Consider the following 22,819-nt stretch of genomic DNA (forward strand, 5'->3'; position numbering starts at 1 on the left):
ACCCCTAGTGGTGGAAATTATAATATGTGTAATAATGTTTAGTGTTAGAATTGTAGTTTGTGTGTTATTAGATATTAGTTATTACATTAACATGTTAGATGAAGTGAATGCAATATGAATCAAACACAGTTTATAGTCATGTAAATCATATGAACACTGCACGCATTAACATTCTGTCACAATGTGATGTTAAAACCTGGGGACGGATGCTAATTGCCGTCCTTTATGGATTTCTCCCAATTTTCTCCCCAAAGAGGGTTTTTTGGGAGTTTTTTCTTCTGTCAGGTAGTAAATGAACAACTTATTGCAAGACAGCCAATTGAGGCAAATGTCTTGAGGATTGGTCCACATGAACTGTATTAGATCTTATGATGTAGTGTGATGAACGGTGATCATTAATGATGTGTTGTAATTAAGGTGTACTAGTTAGAAGATGAAGACTTAAACTATGCATGCTTTGTTATATTCACTCTTTGAGGCATAAAGCCAACTGTATCTACATTGAATGTGTTGGAATGTGAGGGACAGATAGTACAGAGAAGTTCAGGTTACAGCTGCAGCTTCACACCTCGACGTGAAGGGGACAATCCAGGAGGGGACACTTTGAAGGGGAAGCCAATGACATTCAAATGTACCCAAGAAGACACACCTCAAGAGTTTTTTCAAGGACTGTTAGAATTCTCATGAAGCCGCTTTGATAAGTCACTTTAGACTTGCTCAGAGGATTCTCTATTTCCCAAAATATTTTACCGTTCGTTTTGTATTTCACTTTGTAATTTTATTCCTTATAACGTTGTTTAGTTATTAAATACGTTAATTAATTAATTAATACATACATTTTTTTATTTAAGCAAGCTGACTCTTTTGATTCTTCGTTTCCGGCCGGGACAAGAACAAAGGAGTGAGGCCTCCCTCGAGGGCTTTCCGAACCCTTAACAAAACCCATTTCCAGTGGCTGTTTGCCATGGTCACAGTTGTCCCTGGTCAAGAATTCTATTTTGGATTTTCATGGACGAGATTGAAAGGCGCAGTCGGGAGGAGTGCGTCCTCTTGTCTTCAGAGGTGTCTTCAGAACTGCATCCCTGCTCTTTCAAGATGATACGGTTCTGCCGGCTTCATCGGACTCTGAACTCCAGCACACGCGGGACAGTTTGCAGCAAAGTGTGAAGCAGTGGGGACACGAGCCACTTGGTCTGAGGACATGTTTCTCTGCTGCAATAAAGTGGGTTGCGGGATTGAGGCACTGCACCAATCGAAGGAATGCACAAATGAGGGTCCGATGGTGCGTGAGGTGCACAGACGGTTTGAAGCCGATGCAGCTATTGTTTCTGGATTGTTGTAATAAAGAGGGGTCAGGGGTTGTAAAAACAATAACAGTGAGTGTCACTGCAAAAGACGTGACTGTGAAGTTTATTTGCTTTTTTTTAGTTCACTATTTATCATAAATGAGACCACTCGTGCTATGCGAAAAAGTGAAACAACACAAGGCATTGGGAGCAATGCATCACTTTTGTGCTCAGGGCGCAATGACTCTCGATGCAGAAACGTCAAGGCGAAGACTTTCTAAAGGAGTAGACCCAAGCGCAGAGCGCAGCTTTAATCAACAAAGGGAGGAGGCTACTCGTATCCAGGATACAGGCAGGAGGTCAAAATCCAGCGTCTTCAACAAGAGGCCAAGGCTAACGCTCAGAACACAAAGGAATCTGCGATATATATACAGAGCAGCTTCATGGGTAACCAGACACAGGTGTGTAGGGATAAGTGGGCGTGCACAACAGATGGGCAGACACAAAATGGAACAAATCAACTAGACAGTAAATGGGGGGGAATTTGGGGTCCAGATTTGACGGCCTCAGTACTCCGGGGAAGGGGAGCGCTGGATTGTGACAGTGATATAGTGTCCAACTTCTATTAAGCTTAGGAAATTAACCACACTTTTCTAAATTCAGTCTCAATGAGTGAACATCCAATACTGTGGAAGAGTTCTGCAGACTGGAGTTATCTTACATAATTTGTGTGGAGCATTAAAATGAATAATAATATCTGGCTGAGAGAACTCTCAAGGGGAGCACTTTGTTTATGAAAGCTTTTTATTCAGTATGAGAACAATTTTTGATTTAACTGACAGTTTTAAAATCCTAGTTAAAAAACTCATTTGCATTTGGAGCTACAAAAGCTAGAAATGTTGAAAAACTGTTAAAAGCAACATACTGTGCTTTTAACGACCTCATCTGTTTTTCCAAACCCAATCTTTGGGAATGAGGGATCCAGTTAAAGACTTTGCTGGAAAAGAAAAAACATGCATACATTGAAAAATACAGCATTGCTGTGTAACCCTAAATCTAAAATGTATCAAGAAACAACCTGTTTGAAGGAAACACATTAATGTAATTGTAACTTTCCCTTTACATTTGGGTGTGTAGTACAAGCAAGCCCCACCTGTGAGCTACATGTTGTTCCTTTGCTTTCGTCTGTTACTTTCATATATGTCTGATTCTTAGAAGAACCTTACACAGGAAATGTGGTTATTGTACAATAGCTGTTGTAGTCTCCTCTAAGTAGAAAATAATAATCTCATGATTGTCGGCTTTCCGCCATCGTGTTTTGTCTTGTCTAAAACTAGTCAACACGTAAATGTAAACAACATATGGAACGACTTTTGTTTAATCTCATATTCCTTTTGGCGGGCAAAAGTGGAAATGACTGTAAATGGAGGAGATGAAAGAGAGTTGTCAAGTCGGTGACACACGGGATGCAACAGCAGCCAGGAAACGCATTTCTTGCTCTGTGCCAGCGTGGCCAAAACAAAGCATCCATTTGACAGAAGGGATCCCGATAACATCCATATTAATTATCACCTTGGCTGCCACACGATTGGTGCCTTAATTATTAATAAATTGGCTAATTTGTGGAAAATCAACCTCTATAAGGCCCACAAATCATGAGTGCGTTGTAAGCTACACGGTTGACCGCAGACGATAGAGTAGATGGGCGAATATATAGAACACGTTGTGCTGCTATCCATGAAGGGTGTATTTTAAAATATTGTTTGATTGATTGGAGTAGATGTTATTGCCGGAATGCACTGAACAGGAAGTGTATAAAAAGCATTCTTGATAAAAACACTAGTTGAATTCTCTACATTTTGAGAAAATCTCAAAGCACGTAACTTTTAATAACCCACTTAGTGACTCATGCAGCTGCTGCTCATGGGATGTGCAGCTAACAGAACGAGCAGTGCACTCACTGTTACCTCTCCGATGCCGCTCTAAAGGTCACCTTCTTGGTTTTGAACAATGTATTTGGCTAACCACGAAAAGTTAATGGAACTACCAGCACACACAAAGCTAAACTTAACCACATCTCAGCTGTTGCTAAGCAGCCAGACAAACTAGAGAGTGTAATTTGGTTTTTGGTTAGATTGTATGAGAATTTGTTAATTACATTACATTACAGTTAATCAATGACTTCCAGCAGATTGCCTGCATAAATCGCTGCCTGTTTTAGAGTTTATTTAACAGGCCGGTCGGTGCCAATTGTGGCGTGTACTCATTCAACCACACAATCCAGCTGACGGCATCTGGACTGTCTTTCTTTCTTAGCAGTACTCTACAAAATGCATTAAAATGTCCTATCCCATTTAATCCTACAGAATAAAGAAATACTGTATCTAAAGAGGTTCGCCTTGGCACTGATTTCATTTTAGTCATGTTTTTCTAAGGGATATAGTGCACAAGGCCACTTTAAACAGTTGAGTAAAATATCCCATGGAGTACATCCCACTCCTCGGGATCCCAGCAAACACAGGACAGCCTGTTCTGTCCACGGGTCAGACAAAGACATCCCTTATCTTTGGTTTTGCGTAACCTGAAAGTGAAAGAATGGGTTTTGAAAGAATGGTGGAGAAAGAAATAATGACAAAAGACAACACAATAAACTCGGTCTCATTTATCAAGCAACCGGAGAAATATGGCAAAAACTGCATCACACTGACACTCTACCTCTCAATAATGGAATGACAACTCCATATATATGTGCAACTGTCAACCACGTGATAATGGGCCTCTGTCAGTTCAGCTTTTATTCAGTGATGGAATATGTAATGTAATTTTGTAATGTTTGTAAAGAAATACGCTTTCCCTACTTATCTATTCCACACCAAGGCAGCAGCCACACACTGATGGTGAACAGGGCATGAATGGTAAACAAGCTTCATATAAAGACAAAATCCTGGGGGATGCTTCTGCAAGCACCTGCTCCTATTTAGATAAAGAGAACTGAACCCAGAACAGGAGGGGAGGTAGATTGAGGAGGAGGGGGAGAAGAATAGCGAGGGATTTATGCTCTCCATGAGTGCAGTGCTTTATCATTCCACAATGGTAGTTTATTCGATGTTTACTGTAAAATGGATAAGAAAATGGTTAGTGGAGAGCATATATACAAAAATAATTATATATATATATACTGAGCTTCTGCCCCCTCTCCCTCCCAACTCTCTGGACCCAACACACGCAATCATGAAAATGAACGCTGGCAACCACAGACATTCTTCATCATCTGAAGCTTCTTGTTGCAGATGTGGTGGCCTCCAAACCACAGCACCAAACAGAAACACCAGTGCTTCGGGCTCGCCTTATTGATCCCTGTTGATCCACAACAACCTCCTGGACTTCAGTTACCTACAAATCTTCTGTATTTTTAAAGTGATGGCCACTTCCTAGAACTGGATATGATATGGTTCTAGACATTAGAGTCACACCTACATAGGATGGAAAAAGAAACCTTAATTTACAGAAAATATACAAACTCTAATGGCCCCATCTGGAAAAATCTTTTAGATTCTGTTATGGGCCTGAAAACCCCCATTACTGAGTCTTGACAGTGACTGGTACTATCACCTCATAAAAAAAATAACATTTCTTTTTAAGCCCACAGATGAATCATGATTGTGACTCTTATCACAGTGTGCTGCTGGAGACACAGGCGGCAGATGAGTGTTCTTATGTTCTGTCAGTAATCGCTTGGACGTGTTTTTGTTTTCTCCAGCAAGACTTCATTTGTGCAGCTACAATCAGATTTCCTGCGAGCGTAGTAAAAAAAGTGTTTGCACCCAACAGACGGCTCTAACCAGTGCTCATTATTACGCATGAGGTTTTAACTGAAATTGTGATCTTTTGTACAGCCTTAAAGCAGTCCTGCAGCTGGAGATAACAAGTTGGTAGCGTGCAAATCACATTGATTTTGCTCTTGACTTTTTGACGTAGTCTTCAAGACATGAGGTAAACCACTATGTACTTATCACTCACATTATCACAACATCCTTTACGTGCAGAGCTGCCAGTGAAATTGTGTGTGTGTGTGTGTGTCTATATGGATTATATATAATGGATTATACATATTATTTTTTAATTTCTCCGTTTTAAGCCATTATATCGTTAATTAAGTAATTATATGTCAAATGAATATGAATATATGTATAATATATATGAACTAATATGTAAAATTGAGTTGGTGAACAAAACACACATTACACTTGTTGAAGATCAACATGTTAATGATGCTGACATTAGAAATGATTATTTAGTTTGTAATTTTCCTTCCAGAGGGGTCGACTTTATACTGTTATGTTATGTTTTTAAATGGGCTGGGACTGCACTAAAACTATTTTGTTAGAAAAATGTTATTGGGATATTATTAGGCTGTTAATCAAACTCAGCATTTTGAAGGGGAGTAAAGCTGAAGGGGAGAAACCCGTCATAATGCGCTGCAGCCCTTTCAGCCGCTCAGCGGCTCATTGTCATTCATCGCATGTTACTCAGTATCAGACCTTTGACGCACACAAGGATGACGTCAAATAACCAACATTTTTTTCTGCACAATCAACAAGAACCAACTTGCACAAGAGACATTCATCAGCTTTGCAGGAAGGTCAATCACAAATAAAATGTTCACTTCAGCTGTGAATTGTTTTCAATTGGCTCAATGGTGCTACTGTTACTTCTTACCTATTAGAACCTGGGGTGCTTTCACAATCATTTCCACACACGGTTTTATTATTGCAGTTAGACAACAGCATATTATATTCGTCACAATTTCTTCCGGAGAAGAATGAACTAAGGATGGTTGGGTTTCGGGGAAGGTGCAGAACTAGACTGTAGAGCAATAATGAACCTGCGCTACCACAGAAGAGCAATGTCATCTCAAGTTGTGGGCTTCTGAGGGCAGGTGGATGAACATCCTTTCATTTCAGTGACAAAATAAAGGATAATAAAAACATACATGTTCTCCCCTGATCCATCACCACTGAAGATATTATATATATAGTATGTAGAGAAAGAGATCACAATATGTTGGATTTTCACTCAAAATTGCTAGAAAACCAAATATTTTAGCCCAGTTGTGTTGTGCCAATGTCATGTATACAGACACACACACTCACACAAAATTCCTTCATGGAAGAAAGTGTTTGTTCGCAAAGGCTGTGTACATTCTTGACGTGTTGAAATGACATGACAGCCTCTGGATCTCATTAGTCGCCTGCTCTTGTTTAAGCCGAGAAATGGCAGCTCAGATGAACGACAGTGAAAAGATCAGATTTTGGTGATAATGATGAACATAATTAAAATGGTGAAATGGCTCAAATGTCTTGGAATGTCTCTTCGACCTACTATTATACTGTGTACACTGTCCATGAGTACACAATATGTACTTTCAGTAAAAGTGTCAGTACAGAAATCTACTTGAGATACCTCGAATACCTTTATTACGGTGGGGTCTCACAATAAATCTGCATTCTGCTGACCAGCGAGCAAAGCATTATGTGGTTTTATGCATGTTGCAAACATTGGCAAAACATTAATGATAGACCCGTGGATGTTATGCATTGACAGTTTAAAGTTTCTAATTGACTGTGGTGGCAGAGCCGTATATAATCTTGTATAATCAAAACACCTTACCGCACCAAAATCTGTTATGATCGTGGAAGATTTAATAAACAGTCCCTGTGACTTATATATTTTTCATTTATCCATTTAGTTTGAGTATAATGTATTATGCCAAATACACAGCATCACCAAAGCGAGATTTGTCTGGTGGGTCCAATAGTAGACAAACATTTTTGTAGGAGAAACTAAAAGAATAATACCCCTATAGTAAAATCTCTACAGGGATTTGATTCTCTGAAAAACATCTTTTCAGAAGTATTCAAAACCTAATGCTTTTAAATTAGAGGCAAATAGCTGTTATGCAAGGCCTAAATTCTAGCCTTGGGTTAGGTATTTCTCCACAAGAGAGAAAAGCAGACACACTAGGACATTCACAAATTGTGTAACAGCGTCAATGCGTGCTGTAAATTATCCAGCAGCTGTTTACAACACCAGATTGGTACATTTCAGTCCACACACAGCTTTTATAATATAGCGAATTAAAGGAACTTAAAATACAAGTTATCTCTGCTTCCCTCTTACCTCTGGTATTCCTCCTTCAAAGGGAGCCTCATACATTTTGTCCTCATTATACACATTATAGATTGTGTTGGGGTAACTTTCTTTTAAATTTAAGCATCTAGCCCGAGACCAGGAGGATTATACAGCAACAGAGCAATATGAATATTGGCAGTCGAGTTAAATCAGAATTAGATTCACCTATATTTCTTCTGCATAAATCTGAAGTGTGGTGCATAATCATGTATAAGCTTACCACGTATGGCACCCTCACCATTCAGCTTCTGCACAATTTATGCAGTGCTGTTTCTTATTGGAATCCACACATTTAGATTTTTAATAACTTCAAACCTACCAGGTTAGTTTTGTCTGCGCTGACAGCAACCCGTTATCATTTGGACAGATTTTCAAGACAGACATCAAGTTTCCACACAATTGCCCATCAAACCTCCCCCACCTTTCCCTCTTAAACATCATGCAACAACCTCTCACTGGTGGAACTCGATAACTTCCCACACAAACACTCACGCAAGCACACATGTGCAGACAGTTAAAATCAATGACTACCTTCCTCCACATCAGGATGTACTTTACTGTTGCTGTCCAATGGAGGAGTCAACCCACTCACAGGATATTCAATTGCAAGCATGTACAAATTCATCATCTCTCTATCTCACTTATGTCAACTGCATTTACACATAAACCTTTGGGCAAGCATTGTGTGCACACCCACACATGTAGAACCAAAACGGACAGACATAAACATCCCCTCTTGTCACATGATTTAAGCCACACAAAACTACTATACTCTACAGGTGAGCTTGATTTATGAATGAACTGAGGGGTTAATGAGATTACTCTGAGTGCACTTCTTTTTTTCTGAAATTTGCGTTAGATTACGCGTTAAAACAAACGTTTCGATTGGCTGACAAAACCATCTTAACGGTTGTGAATTTATTGTGTAATCTCGTTGTTCATATAATTCTTTCACAATTTTAGGGATATACATAAATGGAGCTGGTATTAGCCGCAAAAAAGTAGGTTACCATTCACTTTGGTGATTCATACAATATGTATCGTTCCAAAATGTATCAAGGTCATTTTATTGAATGACTTAGGTTTAAAATCGGCTTTAAATAAATGCAAGCTACTAAACCGGTTTGATTGTCTGGCATTATGCATTTGGGCATAAAAACATAGAGAGGTAAAGTGGGTCTCTGTGGCTGGTAAGAATCTGCGGTTTCATGGACTGATGGTCAGACAGAAGAATACCTCTGAAACAATTGGTTAACTGAGCGGGAAATGTCAGTGACAATCTTTCCTGCCCTTTTCTTTGCCCTTGCATCATGTATTTTTTTTTTTAAGACAGAAGCTGGCAGCTACCACTCAGCAGCGCAGACAAAAACACTTAAAGTTGTCTATGGACCAGGAGGCGTTGAAAAATCCTGACACTGATGGCATGTGATCGTGAAAATTGGACTTTGGATTGGTTGTAAGGTGTCAGGCTACCTTGGCTGCGACAGAACGTACATCTTCTGTGGCACCTTAACGGTGATGAATTTTTGACTGACTCATTGTTATTGTGGGTGATGAAACCTGCCAAGTGGGGCCGTCCTGCAAACTTGAAGCTCAATGGGAGGGATGACTTCCGCTGGACGACTTGCAACAAACGTAAACATGTACAAAATATCAAAACTGTTAGTAAAAACACTACATTTATTGTGCTTTACAAGGTAAGTTGTATGTTTCTAAATGGATGAGAGCCATAGAAATGTCACTCCTGTAAAGGCCACACGCTGCACTCACATCACACCTTTATTTAATTAATCAGACAGCCCTACTGGATGCGACAAATGCCTACAGGGCTTAAACTGTCTTGCTAATTATATCTAACAGAGACGCAGACAGAGCTTTCAGGTCAGCTTCTACATATTGAGTGAGGATAGCCCGGCACCCAGGCGGATTCGCTTCATTCCATCGATAATCCTGATAACCATCACATACATCAGCAGCATGTTGCTGCCGACACAGAATAAGTGATGTCGTCCCCAAGCAATACATTCAAGGATAGGCTTCAGATCTGAAAATATTGGTCACATGATATGAGCTGTTGTTGGACTTATTGGCTGCTTGATTTGATCGATCACTTCGGAAATCTCATCAAATTAACTTGAACTTTTACACAAAACTGTGAATTTTCTCTCCCAGAGAGTCACACGAGGAAAAATAAGGAAAAAGAATGATTGCAGGGACCAATCCGACATAATTATGGATTTATGGCAAGTGCATTTGCAGTAAGATGAAATAATCCAAACCTAGTCACCAAACGATCAACCTGCTCCTTCCTGCCCCTCCCTGAGAGAAGGTATACTGACGTTTACAGACATATCTCACATTTTTTGACAGTTCCCTGTAACGGTGAAAGGAACCATGGGAAGGTGCGCGCGCCCTGCTACCAGCCTGATTGCACCAGGTGTGCCTCTGACGCGCGAGGTAAAAGCCTCCGAGCAGCTGCGCCGCTGCTCCTGAACGTCACCCCCACCCAAAAAAAAGCCTTGCTCGGCCTCTTTCTTGCACTGTAAACCGCCTTCCAGCTGATCCTCCCCGTGTAAGGTGGCCGCCATGCCCCTGTGAGGAGGAAACATGTACGCGGCCCTTGACAACGTCTCCACTCCAGCCGACTCCACCCTGCCAGGTGTTGACCCGCGGCGGCTGCAGGAGCTGACTCACCGCTCCGTCAAAGTAAGCGTTATTATCGTTTTGGGCGTGATGATCACTTTGGGAAATATCGCGGTTCTCCTGGTCATTACCTCCTCCGTGGCCGGTTGGTCGAGAAACTCTCGGTACTTTCTCCTCTCTCTCACTGCTGCAGACTCCGCGTTTGGACTGCTGGTCATGCCCTTGAATCTGTGGGTGAGTCTGCTAAAGGACTACACCGAAGGGCCAGACGCCCTCTGTCATGTCGTGGCCTTCTGCAACGCCACCGTCTACTCCACCTGCATGTACACCCTGGCCACGATAAGCCTGGAGCGATACATCGCGGTGTTTTACCCGCTGCAATACTCCTCTCTGTTGACGAGGAAAAGGACGCTGCTCCTGATCGCCTTCGCCTGGTGCTTCCCCCCGTGCCTCCTGTCGCCCATATCGTTCCCAGGGGGCATCATTGAGGTTCATTTTTCCACCGCGTCCCTGGTCTGCAACCCGTCCTACTCCACCAACGTTGGGTACTCCCTCAGCCTGACGTGCTTTATATTCTTCCCCTGCTCCATCGTCATGACGTACGCCAACCTGAGAGTGTGGTGCGCGGCGAAGAGACAGCGGCTCAAGCTGCGCAAATACGACTGTGCGCGTCGCAAGAGGCACAACGTGGCGTCCAGGGTGCTCGTGCCCGTGATGGCAGCCTACTACGCCTGTTGGACGCCCTGCATGGCAGCCATGATCTACAATGGTAAGTGCATATTTGCAAGATGTGAAGGATGTGGAAACTTGGTAGGAGAAGAAGGGCCTGCCGTGCAAAAGATGAGCCTCGTATTTAGTTACTGTTCACATACAGTAGCTGGAAATCGGTGGAATATAGTGTAATGGAAAGATTGAAGTCTGAGGCTGTCCTACAGACAACTTACATCATGGTAAAATATGAATGTACCTGCTTAGTTCATATGAGAACATCTCGCTTGCCTCTAGTCTGCACGTTTAGTGAAAATGAAGACAAAGGTGTCAAGAATCATCTGAGGACGTCGTATGTTCTAGAATAGTTGTAACCATTTAGTGTACGTCTAGACTAGATGACCTTGACGGTCTTGAAAATGCATGAAACTGCTCTTGCAATCCAATTTATATGACGATCTACCCAATTAAGCAAACATGTAATTACTATTTCCCCTCAGCACACGTCTCCATCGATTTCAGCCGCGACTGCGCTGATAGAAATAGCAGTCAAAGTTATTTTGCCAACTACATGGATTTACTGACAGTTTTATGACTTTTGGACTTTCTCATTCACTCCAACACCATTCTGTCTTTGAGTAATTGAGACTGAAAGTGGAGTGACAGAATATTTTTAGAAGTGAAGACTTTTCCACGGAGGCCTGTAATTCATCTGATATGGAAGAAAATCTCTGCAAAATGAAGCTGACAGTCTAACTTTAAACTTCAAAGTGCCTCAATGTAAAGTGGTTGCCTCTACTCCACCAGAGATACCAATTGATTTTGTACTTTTATATCTAGACTACAAACGTTGATGGCTTCATATTGTTGCTGTCGAAAAATAAACGTATCAAGATGTACTGCATTTGTTTCATTTGACATTCTTTTCATAAAACGTCAACACCGAGTCAGCGACTGTTCCCAGTCAGAAGCTGCAGTCTTATATTAACAGTTTGTCTGAATACTTGTTTTGCTTGAATCGCCATGTTTTCTGTCCCACAGCAGTCTCCGGTAGCCGCGCACCCGAGTGGATCGAGTTCGTAGTGGTATGGCTGCCAACATCCAATGGTTTCCTCAACTGCATCTTCTACTTCTGGGTAAACCGAAGTTTCCGCAGAAAATTCCACCTGGTCCTCCACAGGCTGGCTCTGGCCATCTGCCCCAAACTGGCCGACACGCTCGACTCCTGCAGCCCTCTAAAGACACAGTTTGTGTCAGGAATTCTGGATAATAACAACAGTGTCCATGACCGTTCTTCCAGTGTCTCCTCCACCTGCACCCTGTTGAGTTTGGCTTAGGATGTCTGCACCAGAAGAGCACCACTGGCACGGCAAGAAACATTGTTAGTGACCTCTGCGGTGTTTTGTACTGCTGGGCAGGTCAACGGAGGTCACATTATTGCCATATAAGTAAGGTACTCCGGGTAAGATGCGGGTTACGATGCATACAGGTTGGCACTAAGGCATGCTATCATGGCAAGCACTTTATACAACAGTATTGTGTATTTTTCTCTCTCCTTTCCTTTTTTTTACTAAATGTATTGTTCAGTTGAATAGAACATATAGGCTCAATTTATAACTTATTTGGATTTTTTTGTTTTACCCAAGCACACCATATTTCTAAGATGGGATTCACTGTCAGACACAGCATCTTAAACCACCTTTTAGTTGTTTTATAGTTGGTTATCCGCCGTTATCTCTGTGCCACAGAAATGCCTAATGTTATTTTTGCAAGTGGCTATACAACCAATCTTGTCTTCGTCAGCTGTTGTGTATTTAGACTTGTTGCTTAGGTCAACATATTCACCTCAGACCTTTTTTGAGTTTGGTAAATTGGATCATCACAGGAAACTGAAATTTGGACTCCTAATCAAAATCTGTGAACAATATTTGATTACAAGTGCTTTGAAGGATGAAAGCCACCAAAATCTCCTTCTGTTTAAACCGTGAGTCAAAGATCTATGACTTGTAACAGCTGAAGGAAGTTAACCTTCAAGTCCCGGCATTTCAGTGTGTATAAAAGGAGAAAACTAATTATGCAGCTACACTGAAGAAAGGTCACCACATATGTGCCGGAAAGAGATAACTTGGGTAACTGCTGAGGCTGCGATTGTTTATTTTGAGATCTTAAGTCCAGGAGCATCCTCTCAGCGTCAACTACAGTATGGAATCAACTTTGCAGTGCCAATGACATGTTTTTCACTGAAAGGAGTTAACGGTCATAAAGATTGATTTGAAATTAGTTAATCAGGAGTATTTCCTAAAACATTAATAGGAACCGGTACATAATGTACCTACATTTTATGCAACTTATTTTAGCCTAAGGGTGTCCCCGTCGTTCATGTTTGTGCATATACTATGTGTTGAGCATCAGAAGAATTGTATCTAAATCATGCAAAAATATTGCCTAAGTGAATAATGACTTTTGTATGTATACTTTTGTAATGTTTCTAAATTCCTAATTTTATAAATGGAAAAAAATAATTGATAATGTAATGGTTTGTAGATGACCATTGAAATAAAGCATTATGCCTTTTGAAGTGTGTCTTAGTTTAAGTTCAGTATTTACAAATGCATCATGTATCAACAAAAATAAATGACGTTTAAGATCCTCAATAAGTGCTAATTAAGTTTGTTTTGCTTGGGTCACATTTTTAGACTTTTTACTTTACGTTATTTGGATTTAAACCGATCTTTAAGATAGTTTTTCCATTAACTCATGAATCTGGTGTGAGGCAGAGCCCCAGGTTCAGAAACGTGACTTGGTAGAAATGTTTTTTGTTTTTTTTCTAGGGTAAATTGATTTTTCACAGGTCTAAATCCCTCAGAAAGAAAAGTTGGATGTTTTTATTGTGAAAGGAGAGCCTTTTAGTGAGCCTTTTAAGCAGTTGTCAAAGCTGCAAAGCCCTCTGAGGATTTCCTCTGCAGACCGCAAATCTGACCCCGCACATTGGTTGTTTCTGTGTGCTGCTGTGTCTTTGCTACTTTGACATTTCTGCATGAAGACGAAACGAATTCAACACCATCTCAATTAAAACAAATGAAACAGAGTAATACAAGTATAGGGGATTGACCGAGTCAATCTACTAATGCTGGAGAATGTGTGTTCTGTGTGTGTTCCCGCAGCATCCAGCCAAATGTTTTTCCCAGCCGCTTGAGATATTTGCCGAGCGGGTCTCCAGGGACCCTGGAGTGTGGTGCATTAGCAGCCCCAGGTCTCCTTGAGGATGGCTGCTGATACAAACGACTGCCGATCCAGTCATGGGGAATGGGGTCTATCTGAAGACTTCATATGCTCCAAAAAAATACAATATTCTGTCTCAAGAGTTCATAATTGTGGTCTGGTTATAACTACTCTAACCGCATTACGGTTGCTGTAAATGTATTTAGGACAAAGAACTTTTAATTAGTTCAAACAAGTTTCTGAAACATTCCTTCCTTTTGCTTTCTATACCAAGCCATCGAGTATTACAAAAACATTCATGATACCTTTTGTCATATTGATAAGATATTATTTCAAATAATCTGATTGCATAGTCTTTGCATTACAACGTCAGAGTGATGTTTCAGTTTTGTTTTTACATCGCATAAAATTTGTGTGTGCCCCCATGTGGGACATGTGGGACATGGGGGCACACACAAATTTTAGTTAGGTCAGCATTGTTTATAGGGTTTATTGCTGTTCCATATTTATGAAAACCTGGAGATAAAAATGGCTGTATTCTGCGGTGAATATATTGGATTGTGAGCACAAGTCTTTAGTCATTATAATATATATTTTTCTGGTACATGACAGATAATAGCATGAGGTTGTAGTGCCACCTTGTGTTAATATTAAGTACTGTACGAAAAGTCCACATCAATTAATTTGTAGTTATTTGACTGGTTTTGTGGTACTTGGAACAAATGTTTTTTTATTGCAAAACCTGTGGAGTCAACGCATGTTCAAGACAAGTACATTTAATGCTGTATCCTTTTCAGATATACTGAAGTTTAAAAAATTAATTCATGCAATGAGAGGGCATCCAGTTCCTGATATATACTGGCTGATTGGGAAGGATTTAATTTCAATCACTGCTTCGTACTCTTCACCATACAAAATAGACGAGGGGAGCAGGCATATGCATACTCGAGTGTTATACACTTGAAATGGATAAACAAATTAATATATATATAACCACACTATCAGCTAGGTTACATAAAGTCTGAATGCCAAGCATCATGTCTGGAGAAAACCAGGCACTGCGCATCAACTGGCCAATGCATCTACACACAGATGAATGCAGCCATGTACAGAGACATCCGCAATGAACACCTGCTCCAGAGCGCTTTGGACCTCAGACTAGGGCGGCGGTTCATCTTTCAACAGGACAACAAAGGAGTGGCTTTGGGACCGCTGTGAATGTCCTTGAGTGGCCGAGACAAGAGCTCTGACTTGAACCGATTGAACATCTCTGGAGAGATCTGAAAATGGGTTTGCACCGACGCTCCCCGTCCAACCTGATGGAACGTGAGAGGCTCTGCAAAGAACGGAAGAAACGGCCCAGAAATAGGTTATGCCAAGCTTGTAGCTTCATACTCAAGAGGACTTGAGGCTGTAATTGCTGCAAAAGTATTCAGCAAAGTCTGTGACTACTTGTGTACACGTTGCATTTATTTAAAAAAAAAAAAGAAAATATAAGAAATTGTAATCACCATTTTGGAATAAAGGCTTTAACATAACAAAATGTGGAAAAAGGGAAGCGCTGGGAATACTTTGCGGATGCACTGTGGATCCTTCAGTCACAGCACTTTCACACTTGCCACCATGGTACACATGATAAACAACCTGGCTTTCTCATCGCTACTATAGAATTCTTGCCTACAACCATAATAGAACAATCTATATATAATAAGGTTCAGCTGTTGCCCATACTCTGTATTTGTGTCGGGCATTATTCCTTGCTCCCAGCATCAACTGGTCATGTCGGTGATTCAATAAACTAGATCAGACTTTTCTGAGACTTGAATACCCTGCTGCAGTATAGAAGATGACCACCAGCAATAAACGCATGAGTCACGAGCAGAAGGTATCGGATGTCTGTCCTCTCTGGCTAGCATACCCATCATAGCAATATAGGTCAGAATGGCATCCCGTCCTTTTTTAAGGAGGTCTGACAATTACAAGCAAAGAGGGACAAGTAGCACACCATTTACACATCTTTTAAAATATTCATTTTAATCAGACTTTTGACAGAAATTTACCATTGAAATGTAAAGAGATGGGAACTCTTTATCGTCAACGCCAATAAACTAGATCATGACATCTAAGTTATTTTATAGTCCCATGCAAAAATAGCAAGTTCATGGGAAATAAAGTGCTTTGCAAACCTTTTTTTTTACCATTACCAACAACTGAACAGCAACCTAGAGAATTAAGGATGTTGAGTAACTTAAATAGATCTGCTCTGTGGCCTGAAACACACCAGACTTGATAAGAGGGTTTGAAATCAATTTGAACCCTCTGATAGCTGCAGGACCACTCACTCTAAGTGAAGATGCATAACAATGAAACAAAGTTTTTAAAAAGGATTGGTTAAAAACAACTAATTATAGTTATTCTTCCACGGGTGTTCACGCACCATTGCAGTGTTTCCCATACCATAATAACAGCCCCCCTCCCCCCCACAAAATCACTAATAGTACTGGATTACATACTACATTAATGTATATCTATATGGTTTAGGCAGTTCGAACACAAATTCCAGATAACCGAACTATAGAAAAACGGGACACGTCAGAACGCTTTCTACCCTAAATAATCACTTAACAAACAAAAGAACAGATCTGACACGACAATTCTGTAATTTGAAAGATAATGTATAAACTATAGCTGATAAATGCAATCAAGCAATTTTAAACCAGAAATGTGTTAACTAATAAACTCCTGATTGATATCATATGGCATCATTAACATTTTTACTTAATTAAAATGTTTACTTTATTAAAACATAAATGCATCAGAAATCATTGAGTCTAAAAAGTAGAATGGTAGTCAACTCAATGACTTGTCTATCACCCTGATCTTTTCATTCTGCATATGAATACCAACATTAAATGTTTCCGTTTGGCTATGAGTGATATGATGGTGCATGTAAACCAGGCAGGTAAAATAACCTTTTTCAGAGCAGGCCAATGGTTGTCAAAGTTATTGACAAAAATTGAAGATTGATAATTGTTATGGACAGCATTGTTAACAGGAAGGGACCGAGAAATAAAAAGAAACTGAAGGCTGGCAATTTAATAAAGTCCTTGCCTTTGTTTGGTGCACTCTATGAAGATGGAAAAGAACAAAAGCACTTTATCAAACTGCTCAGCTCCTTTATCTAGGATGCAGACACTCGCGTTCAGTGTGCGGAGGTTTTTGGTCAGACATTAAGGCCTCCAGATGAAAAGAATGTGATGAAAAAAGGATGTCAGCTCAAGAAGACTTGTGTTCCAACAGGTAGTAGCGATAAACAACACCAACGACAACTGCTGCAATAGCAGATATCAACCATGTGGTCCAGGAGCTGCAAGAAAGAAATTTACATCTTTATAGCCAGAAAGATTAAAAGGAACAATTGGGAAAAAATGCATCAAAAAAACATAAGGATAGAAATTAATAATTTAAATCAATAATGACATTTACCCTTTTGCACAAAAAACAAATTTTAAAATGTCCATATTAACAGTGATTCACGGCAGCAGAATAATTAGAAGACAATGAATTTGGACTCACCTGGACTCTCCTGAGTTTGAGAATGAGTCATCCTGTTGCAGAAATATTGGACACAAGTTAGAGGAACAGTATAATTCAAGAAGTTTTTCCCCCCATTCTGTTTCAGTGACTTGCAGCTTACCTTTGCCGCCTCCTTTTTTCTGTCATCCTGCAAAGAAAATGAATACATTTGTATTAACCTCTAAGGCCAGGCTTAAAATAAACTTTGTTTATCAGTCCATAGTCCAAGTCAATGTAACTTAACTAAAAACACAATCTGGGGCAATGCCAAAAACAAACGAACTGTGCTGCCACAATAATTACCTTCAGTATTACTAACAAACTAGAATATTTTTTTATCTTTTTATTTGGGAAATAATGACAATGCAAACTTTCAAGGTAAGAGATAAGGGAACAAATCAGCAGGCCTCTTCTGTAAAAAAAAAAACACATCAAGTTAAGGAAGAAAGAATACTAAAATTGGATACTGAACATTATCTAATAGAAGATAAAATGCGTGTCCTTTTGATTGAATGTCAACTCTTTCAATTCGCATGCGAACCCCAAATTGTTTTCATGGCACTTTTCTGAAACAAATTGCCGTTTTTTCCCCCCCTCAAAGCGATTAGATTAGAAGTTAAGGAATTAACTTCAGAATTGACGGAGGGATATGGACACCATACAAAGACGCTACAGGCCAGCAGAGATATGATCTTACCATGTGAAGCTCCCCAACGTAGTACTGCAGGAGCATCTCCCTGGCATCTGTGGAATGACCCACATCCTCGAAGCTCTCCGTGGCGTCGGCCCCGGCTTGCTCTAGCAGAACCTCCTCACCTCCCGGATGCTTAAATCATAAAGCAGGTTGACTAGAGAGTGTTGAGCTGATCAAATGACTTATTTTCAACACACTCAGCATATGAAAACAGGTTAATTTCAATGCTACAATTTCCTAAATAAATTGATACACAAACCGTTATGCAATGCACCAATATGATTAACGAGTTATGGAAAGTTTGTTAGAGTCCTGTACAGGAGTAATTTGATAACTACGTGAAATATTTATATTATATGCCACTACAATTGACGGCTAACTTAAGCCAGTACAGTTTGTGATATACATACAAACTAAAAATTACTTTTTTCATAATATTTCTAGTTTAATAGTCCCAATTAACTGCAAGCATCTCCCGTATTAAAGTGTTGCTACTATGACGAATACAAAACTTTTACGTTTACGTCCAATGACAACAACCTAAAGCGGTAAAACTGTAAAAAAAATGACATTTTGCATGTCAAGTACCTTCAATTTAAATTTTGATTCAAGGTAACGTTAAGTTCAAGTCATAATTATTGAGTAGATAATTAAAGAAAGACGTTAATCTACTCCGTAACGATAAAATAGTCTGCAGGTATATCGATACATAACGTTATGTAACGATTATGAAACGGTTCGACGTCAGTTGTTATCTAACTTAAGTCGTTTATGTAACTTACAATAACTGTTGCTAGAAGTTTTCCCGATAGTTTCAGAATGAGACACGCAGGGCAGATTTCACTTGATGTGACCTTTTGTAACCCGACTCAAATCAAAACGTGGACTTTACACTCTGCCTGGTTTTGGTCCCTTGTTGGTTTTCGCCAATCGGCAAACGTCACAACTCATTAACGCTAGTTAGATGACGTTACATTTGGCAATTCCAGGAAGCGACGTTAGCCGAAACGGCTAACGTCAGGCTAACCGAAGACTTTGAGAAAGCACACACATAAGACAGAAAAAGTGAAAACATAACCGCGATGTGCTGCTTTTCTTATTTCTTACCTCTTCGAGGAAACTTGTGATGTCGTACACTTTGTCGTGGATGATGAGCCAACTGTCACTGCTCACACTATGCGCGCTTATTTCTTCTAATGTGTAATATTTTACATCTTCTGCTGCTTCACCGTTCCCCTCTACATTGGTGTTATTAACAGATTCACTACCTGTGTGAATGGGTTTGTCGATGGTTTCCTCACCCATTCTAGCGTTGGTATAAGTAACGCTTCTGTGACACTAGATACCGACGGAGCAGCACGCTAACGTTAGCTTCGGTTTGCAGGTAACGTTGTGCACGTATTGTTAGCTAACGTTAGCTTGCGTTACGATCAGTTTGATCGCTTTGAATGAGGTTAGTTTTGCTCAAATAAAGCTCCTATAGAGACCGTAGAGACGAAATGACATAAACAACAGTATGAAAACCCAAATGTAAAATAATGGACTAGAAAAACACCCTAAACCGGCATATCAGCCTCCATGTGAAACCGACCAATAACCCGACTGTCGCTTTAACGTAGACTGCCAATGACGTCGCGTCTTCTGGAGTGCCAACCAATGAAAATGCACCAGTCGATGATCACGAGACTTGGAAAAGTGCAAAGGCTGTCAGCTGTGCGCCACTATTGCGCATACGAGTCTTTTTTATGACATATATATTACGGTAGGTCAGCCTTTGTTTTTATCAAAATTTGGGATATAATGAATAACATATGATGTATTATAATTGCAACAATACAACGTTTTAAACTTTAGACCAACAAACGAGTTTGAACAATAATAGAGCACAATTTACACACAAAAAACAGTATAACTGTGGTATGGGATTTAATATATATTTTTTCTTAAGCATTAGACTATTTGTAGTCTTTTTGTAACTCTAACTGAATAATGAATAGTAAAACAGAAGATGTGTTTGGTTGTAGGTCTACAGTCCGGGGCAAAACATATATACTTTTGTCATTTTGAATAATAGGAACTGTACTGATGTGCCTCCTGTGGTGTTCATTGGAAGCATGTGAAGCATATGTATTTAAATGATAAACACAAGCATACTTGGCCAATGGTTCATCACATACTTCTGTGAAGGCTGGATTTCATCACCTTCAACTCTGGCTTTCAGGAGACCTGAGTCTAGTTGTCTCAGGAAACACTTAAACAAAGAAAAGACAACATTTTCAGAAAACAGCCTTAACTGGTCAGACAAGCCCATCAGGTAAAAACTAAAGCAAAAATATGTTGGATGTATAATGCTCAAACCCTGGCACTCCCATCCAACAAATCGCCTGTATATCTCTCTTTTAATCTTATTTGCACTCTTCGTTCCAATAAAACACCTTGAACTGACCCACTTGCTCATATATCTGTTGCAGTGGATTATGGGTCAGAATGGCCCAAAAATCCTGCTGGCTTTTGCATTGCAAAATATGACAGATGCAGTAGTACAGCGGTTCCCAAACTCAAGAATGCTGCGGCCCAATTTGAAATCTGAAAATCTTTTGCGGCCCACCCAAACCTTTAATCGCAACTCTGTTCAAAACATAAACTAGGGATAATTAAATGACCGTAAGAATTTAACTGATTAAAATGTATTAACCGACAATGTATGTTTTGTATACCATTTTCTCTGGAGCTCATATATATTTACTTTAATACTACAAGAGGGCGCCCCATTTGACATTGTTTTGTTTGGCGGCGCCTTTTGTTGAATAACGACAGGCGGACAAGAGCAGCCGTTTCGAGCGAGAGCCTTATTGTTTTATTAATCTGTTCGTTGCAATTGTTTGTGCTTCATCCATTAATGTTTCAGATAACTAATGTGCCGCATCATAAATATTTTTATATTAATTTCAAACTTTTCAAAATTGAAAATTAAAAACATTTTATTTATTTATTGTAAATGACCTCTCGTGGCCCACCTGCAGTATACCTTCGCGGCCCACCAGTGGATTCGCAAGAGCTCCTGCCAGATGGAAGGGTACTCAGTATCAGTAACAGCACTCAGAATCAAGCATGTAGACCTCCAGGTTCAATTTCTGCAAAGCTGAAGCCAAGACATGCAGAACATATGCAAGTATCAGTAACAGAAGTATTGGTATTATAATTTACGTGGAGGACATTACATTACATTACATTACATTACAGGTCATTTAGCAGACGCTTTTATCCAAAGCAACTTACATTACACTTTAAACCCATGGCTTTTTCACATTTTGCCCAGGGAGCAATTAGGGGTTAGGTGTCTTGCTTAGGGACACATCGACTTGAGACATGGGGCAGCCGGACATCAATTTAACATACAGGGAAATGTTTCTTTTGGGAACAGGGTGGGCTGGTTTAAGATGTAGCCAATATGGAAATGGACAAACAGTGGTACATAGTAAAAAAAGTAAAAGTAAAAAGTATTCCATAGTATAAAAGTATAATATCAAGAGAAATCAGTCAATATAGCATTACTTTTAAGTGTCACTTTCTTGGAAAGAGAGCAGGGGATATAGTGTGATATCATTATTATTTATTACAAGAAACTAATTTAACTCTAACTTTTTATTTTTTATTTATTCATGCATCTATGTTTCCTGCATTATCTCTTGTTTCAAACAACTGGGCATTGTTTGTATTCAGAGAAAACAGACGACAGGAGTCAGTTTTAACTAACCAAACAAAGCACTGTTTCTTTGTAAAAAAGATAAGTATCAGATAAGTATGCTGAATGTAAATGTATAGATAGGGCAGAACATATATAAATATATATATCTATATATTATTCAGGGACTATTTATCATAATACATACTTAGTTATAATGGATGACTGCATGCACCTTTTATGCTCAGCAGAGGTTGAGGCAGCTGAAGAAATTCAAACTGCCAAAGACGATGATGGTGCACTTGACACGGCCATCATCGAGTCCATCCTCTGCTCCTCCATCACCGTCTGGTACGCTGCAGCCACAGCCAAGGACAAGGGCAGGCGGGAGCGTGTCATCCGCTCTACAGAGAGGGTGAGCGGCTGCAATCCTCTGTCCCTCCAGGACTTGTTCGGTTACAGGACCCTGAAGCGAGCCCAAAAGATTGTAGCCGACCCCGCTCACCCCGGACAAAACCTGTTTGTGCCCCTTCCATCTGGCAGGAGGCTGAGGTCCATCAGGACTAAGACCTCCCGCCACACGAACAGGGGGACGTGTCTGCAACAACACCTCGAGTAGCATCAGTCTGAGCACAGCGGCTCCTCAAAAGCTGTGTGCTCTTGCTCACTGCTCTTGCTGACCAGCAGACTTTCGAACAGGCCTGCCACCAGGCTGTCAGGAAGCTGAACTCTTAATTAAACACTGATGCATAGTTTTTTAAATATGTGTTGTCTAAATGTTTTTAAAATGTTTCTTTATCTGTATTCGCTTTA

At 40.1% G+C, this 22,819-nt stretch overlaps 2 protein-coding genes across 2 annotated transcripts; one reads left to right on the forward strand and one right to left on the reverse strand.

The window, feature by feature from the left end:
* Positions 1–9,148: 9,148 nt before the first annotated feature.
* On the forward strand, positions 9,149–13,483 carry LOC120813199 (adenosine receptor A2b). Its single transcript, XM_040169283.2, has 2 exons — positions 9,149–10,890; positions 11,871–13,483. The coding sequence occupies exons 1-2, from the start codon at positions 10,086–10,088 to the stop codon at positions 12,164–12,166; spliced, it is 1,101 nt and encodes a 366-aa protein (XP_040025217.2). The 5' UTR covers positions 9,149–10,085; the 3' UTR covers positions 12,167–13,483.
* A 2,583-nt stretch (positions 13,484–16,066) lies between these two features.
* cyb5b (cytochrome b5 type B) lies at positions 16,067–20,017 on the reverse strand. The gene is made up of 5 exons (XM_040164604.2): positions 19,429–20,017; positions 18,325–18,453; positions 17,749–17,775; positions 17,628–17,659; positions 16,067–17,418 (listed from the first exon to the last, which is right to left on the reverse strand). The coding sequence occupies exons 1-5, from the start codon at positions 19,624–19,626 to the stop codon at positions 17,328–17,330; spliced, it is 477 nt and encodes a 158-aa protein (XP_040020538.1). The 5' UTR covers positions 19,627–20,017; the 3' UTR covers positions 16,067–17,327.
* Between the last annotated feature and the right edge of the window lie 2,802 nt (positions 20,018–22,819).

This window comes from Gasterosteus aculeatus, chromosome 12, assembly GCF_964276395.1.
Source record: "Gasterosteus aculeatus chromosome 12, fGasAcu3.hap1.1, whole genome shotgun sequence".
NCBI lineage: Eukaryota > Metazoa > Chordata > Actinopteri > Perciformes > Gasterosteidae > Gasterosteus > Gasterosteus aculeatus.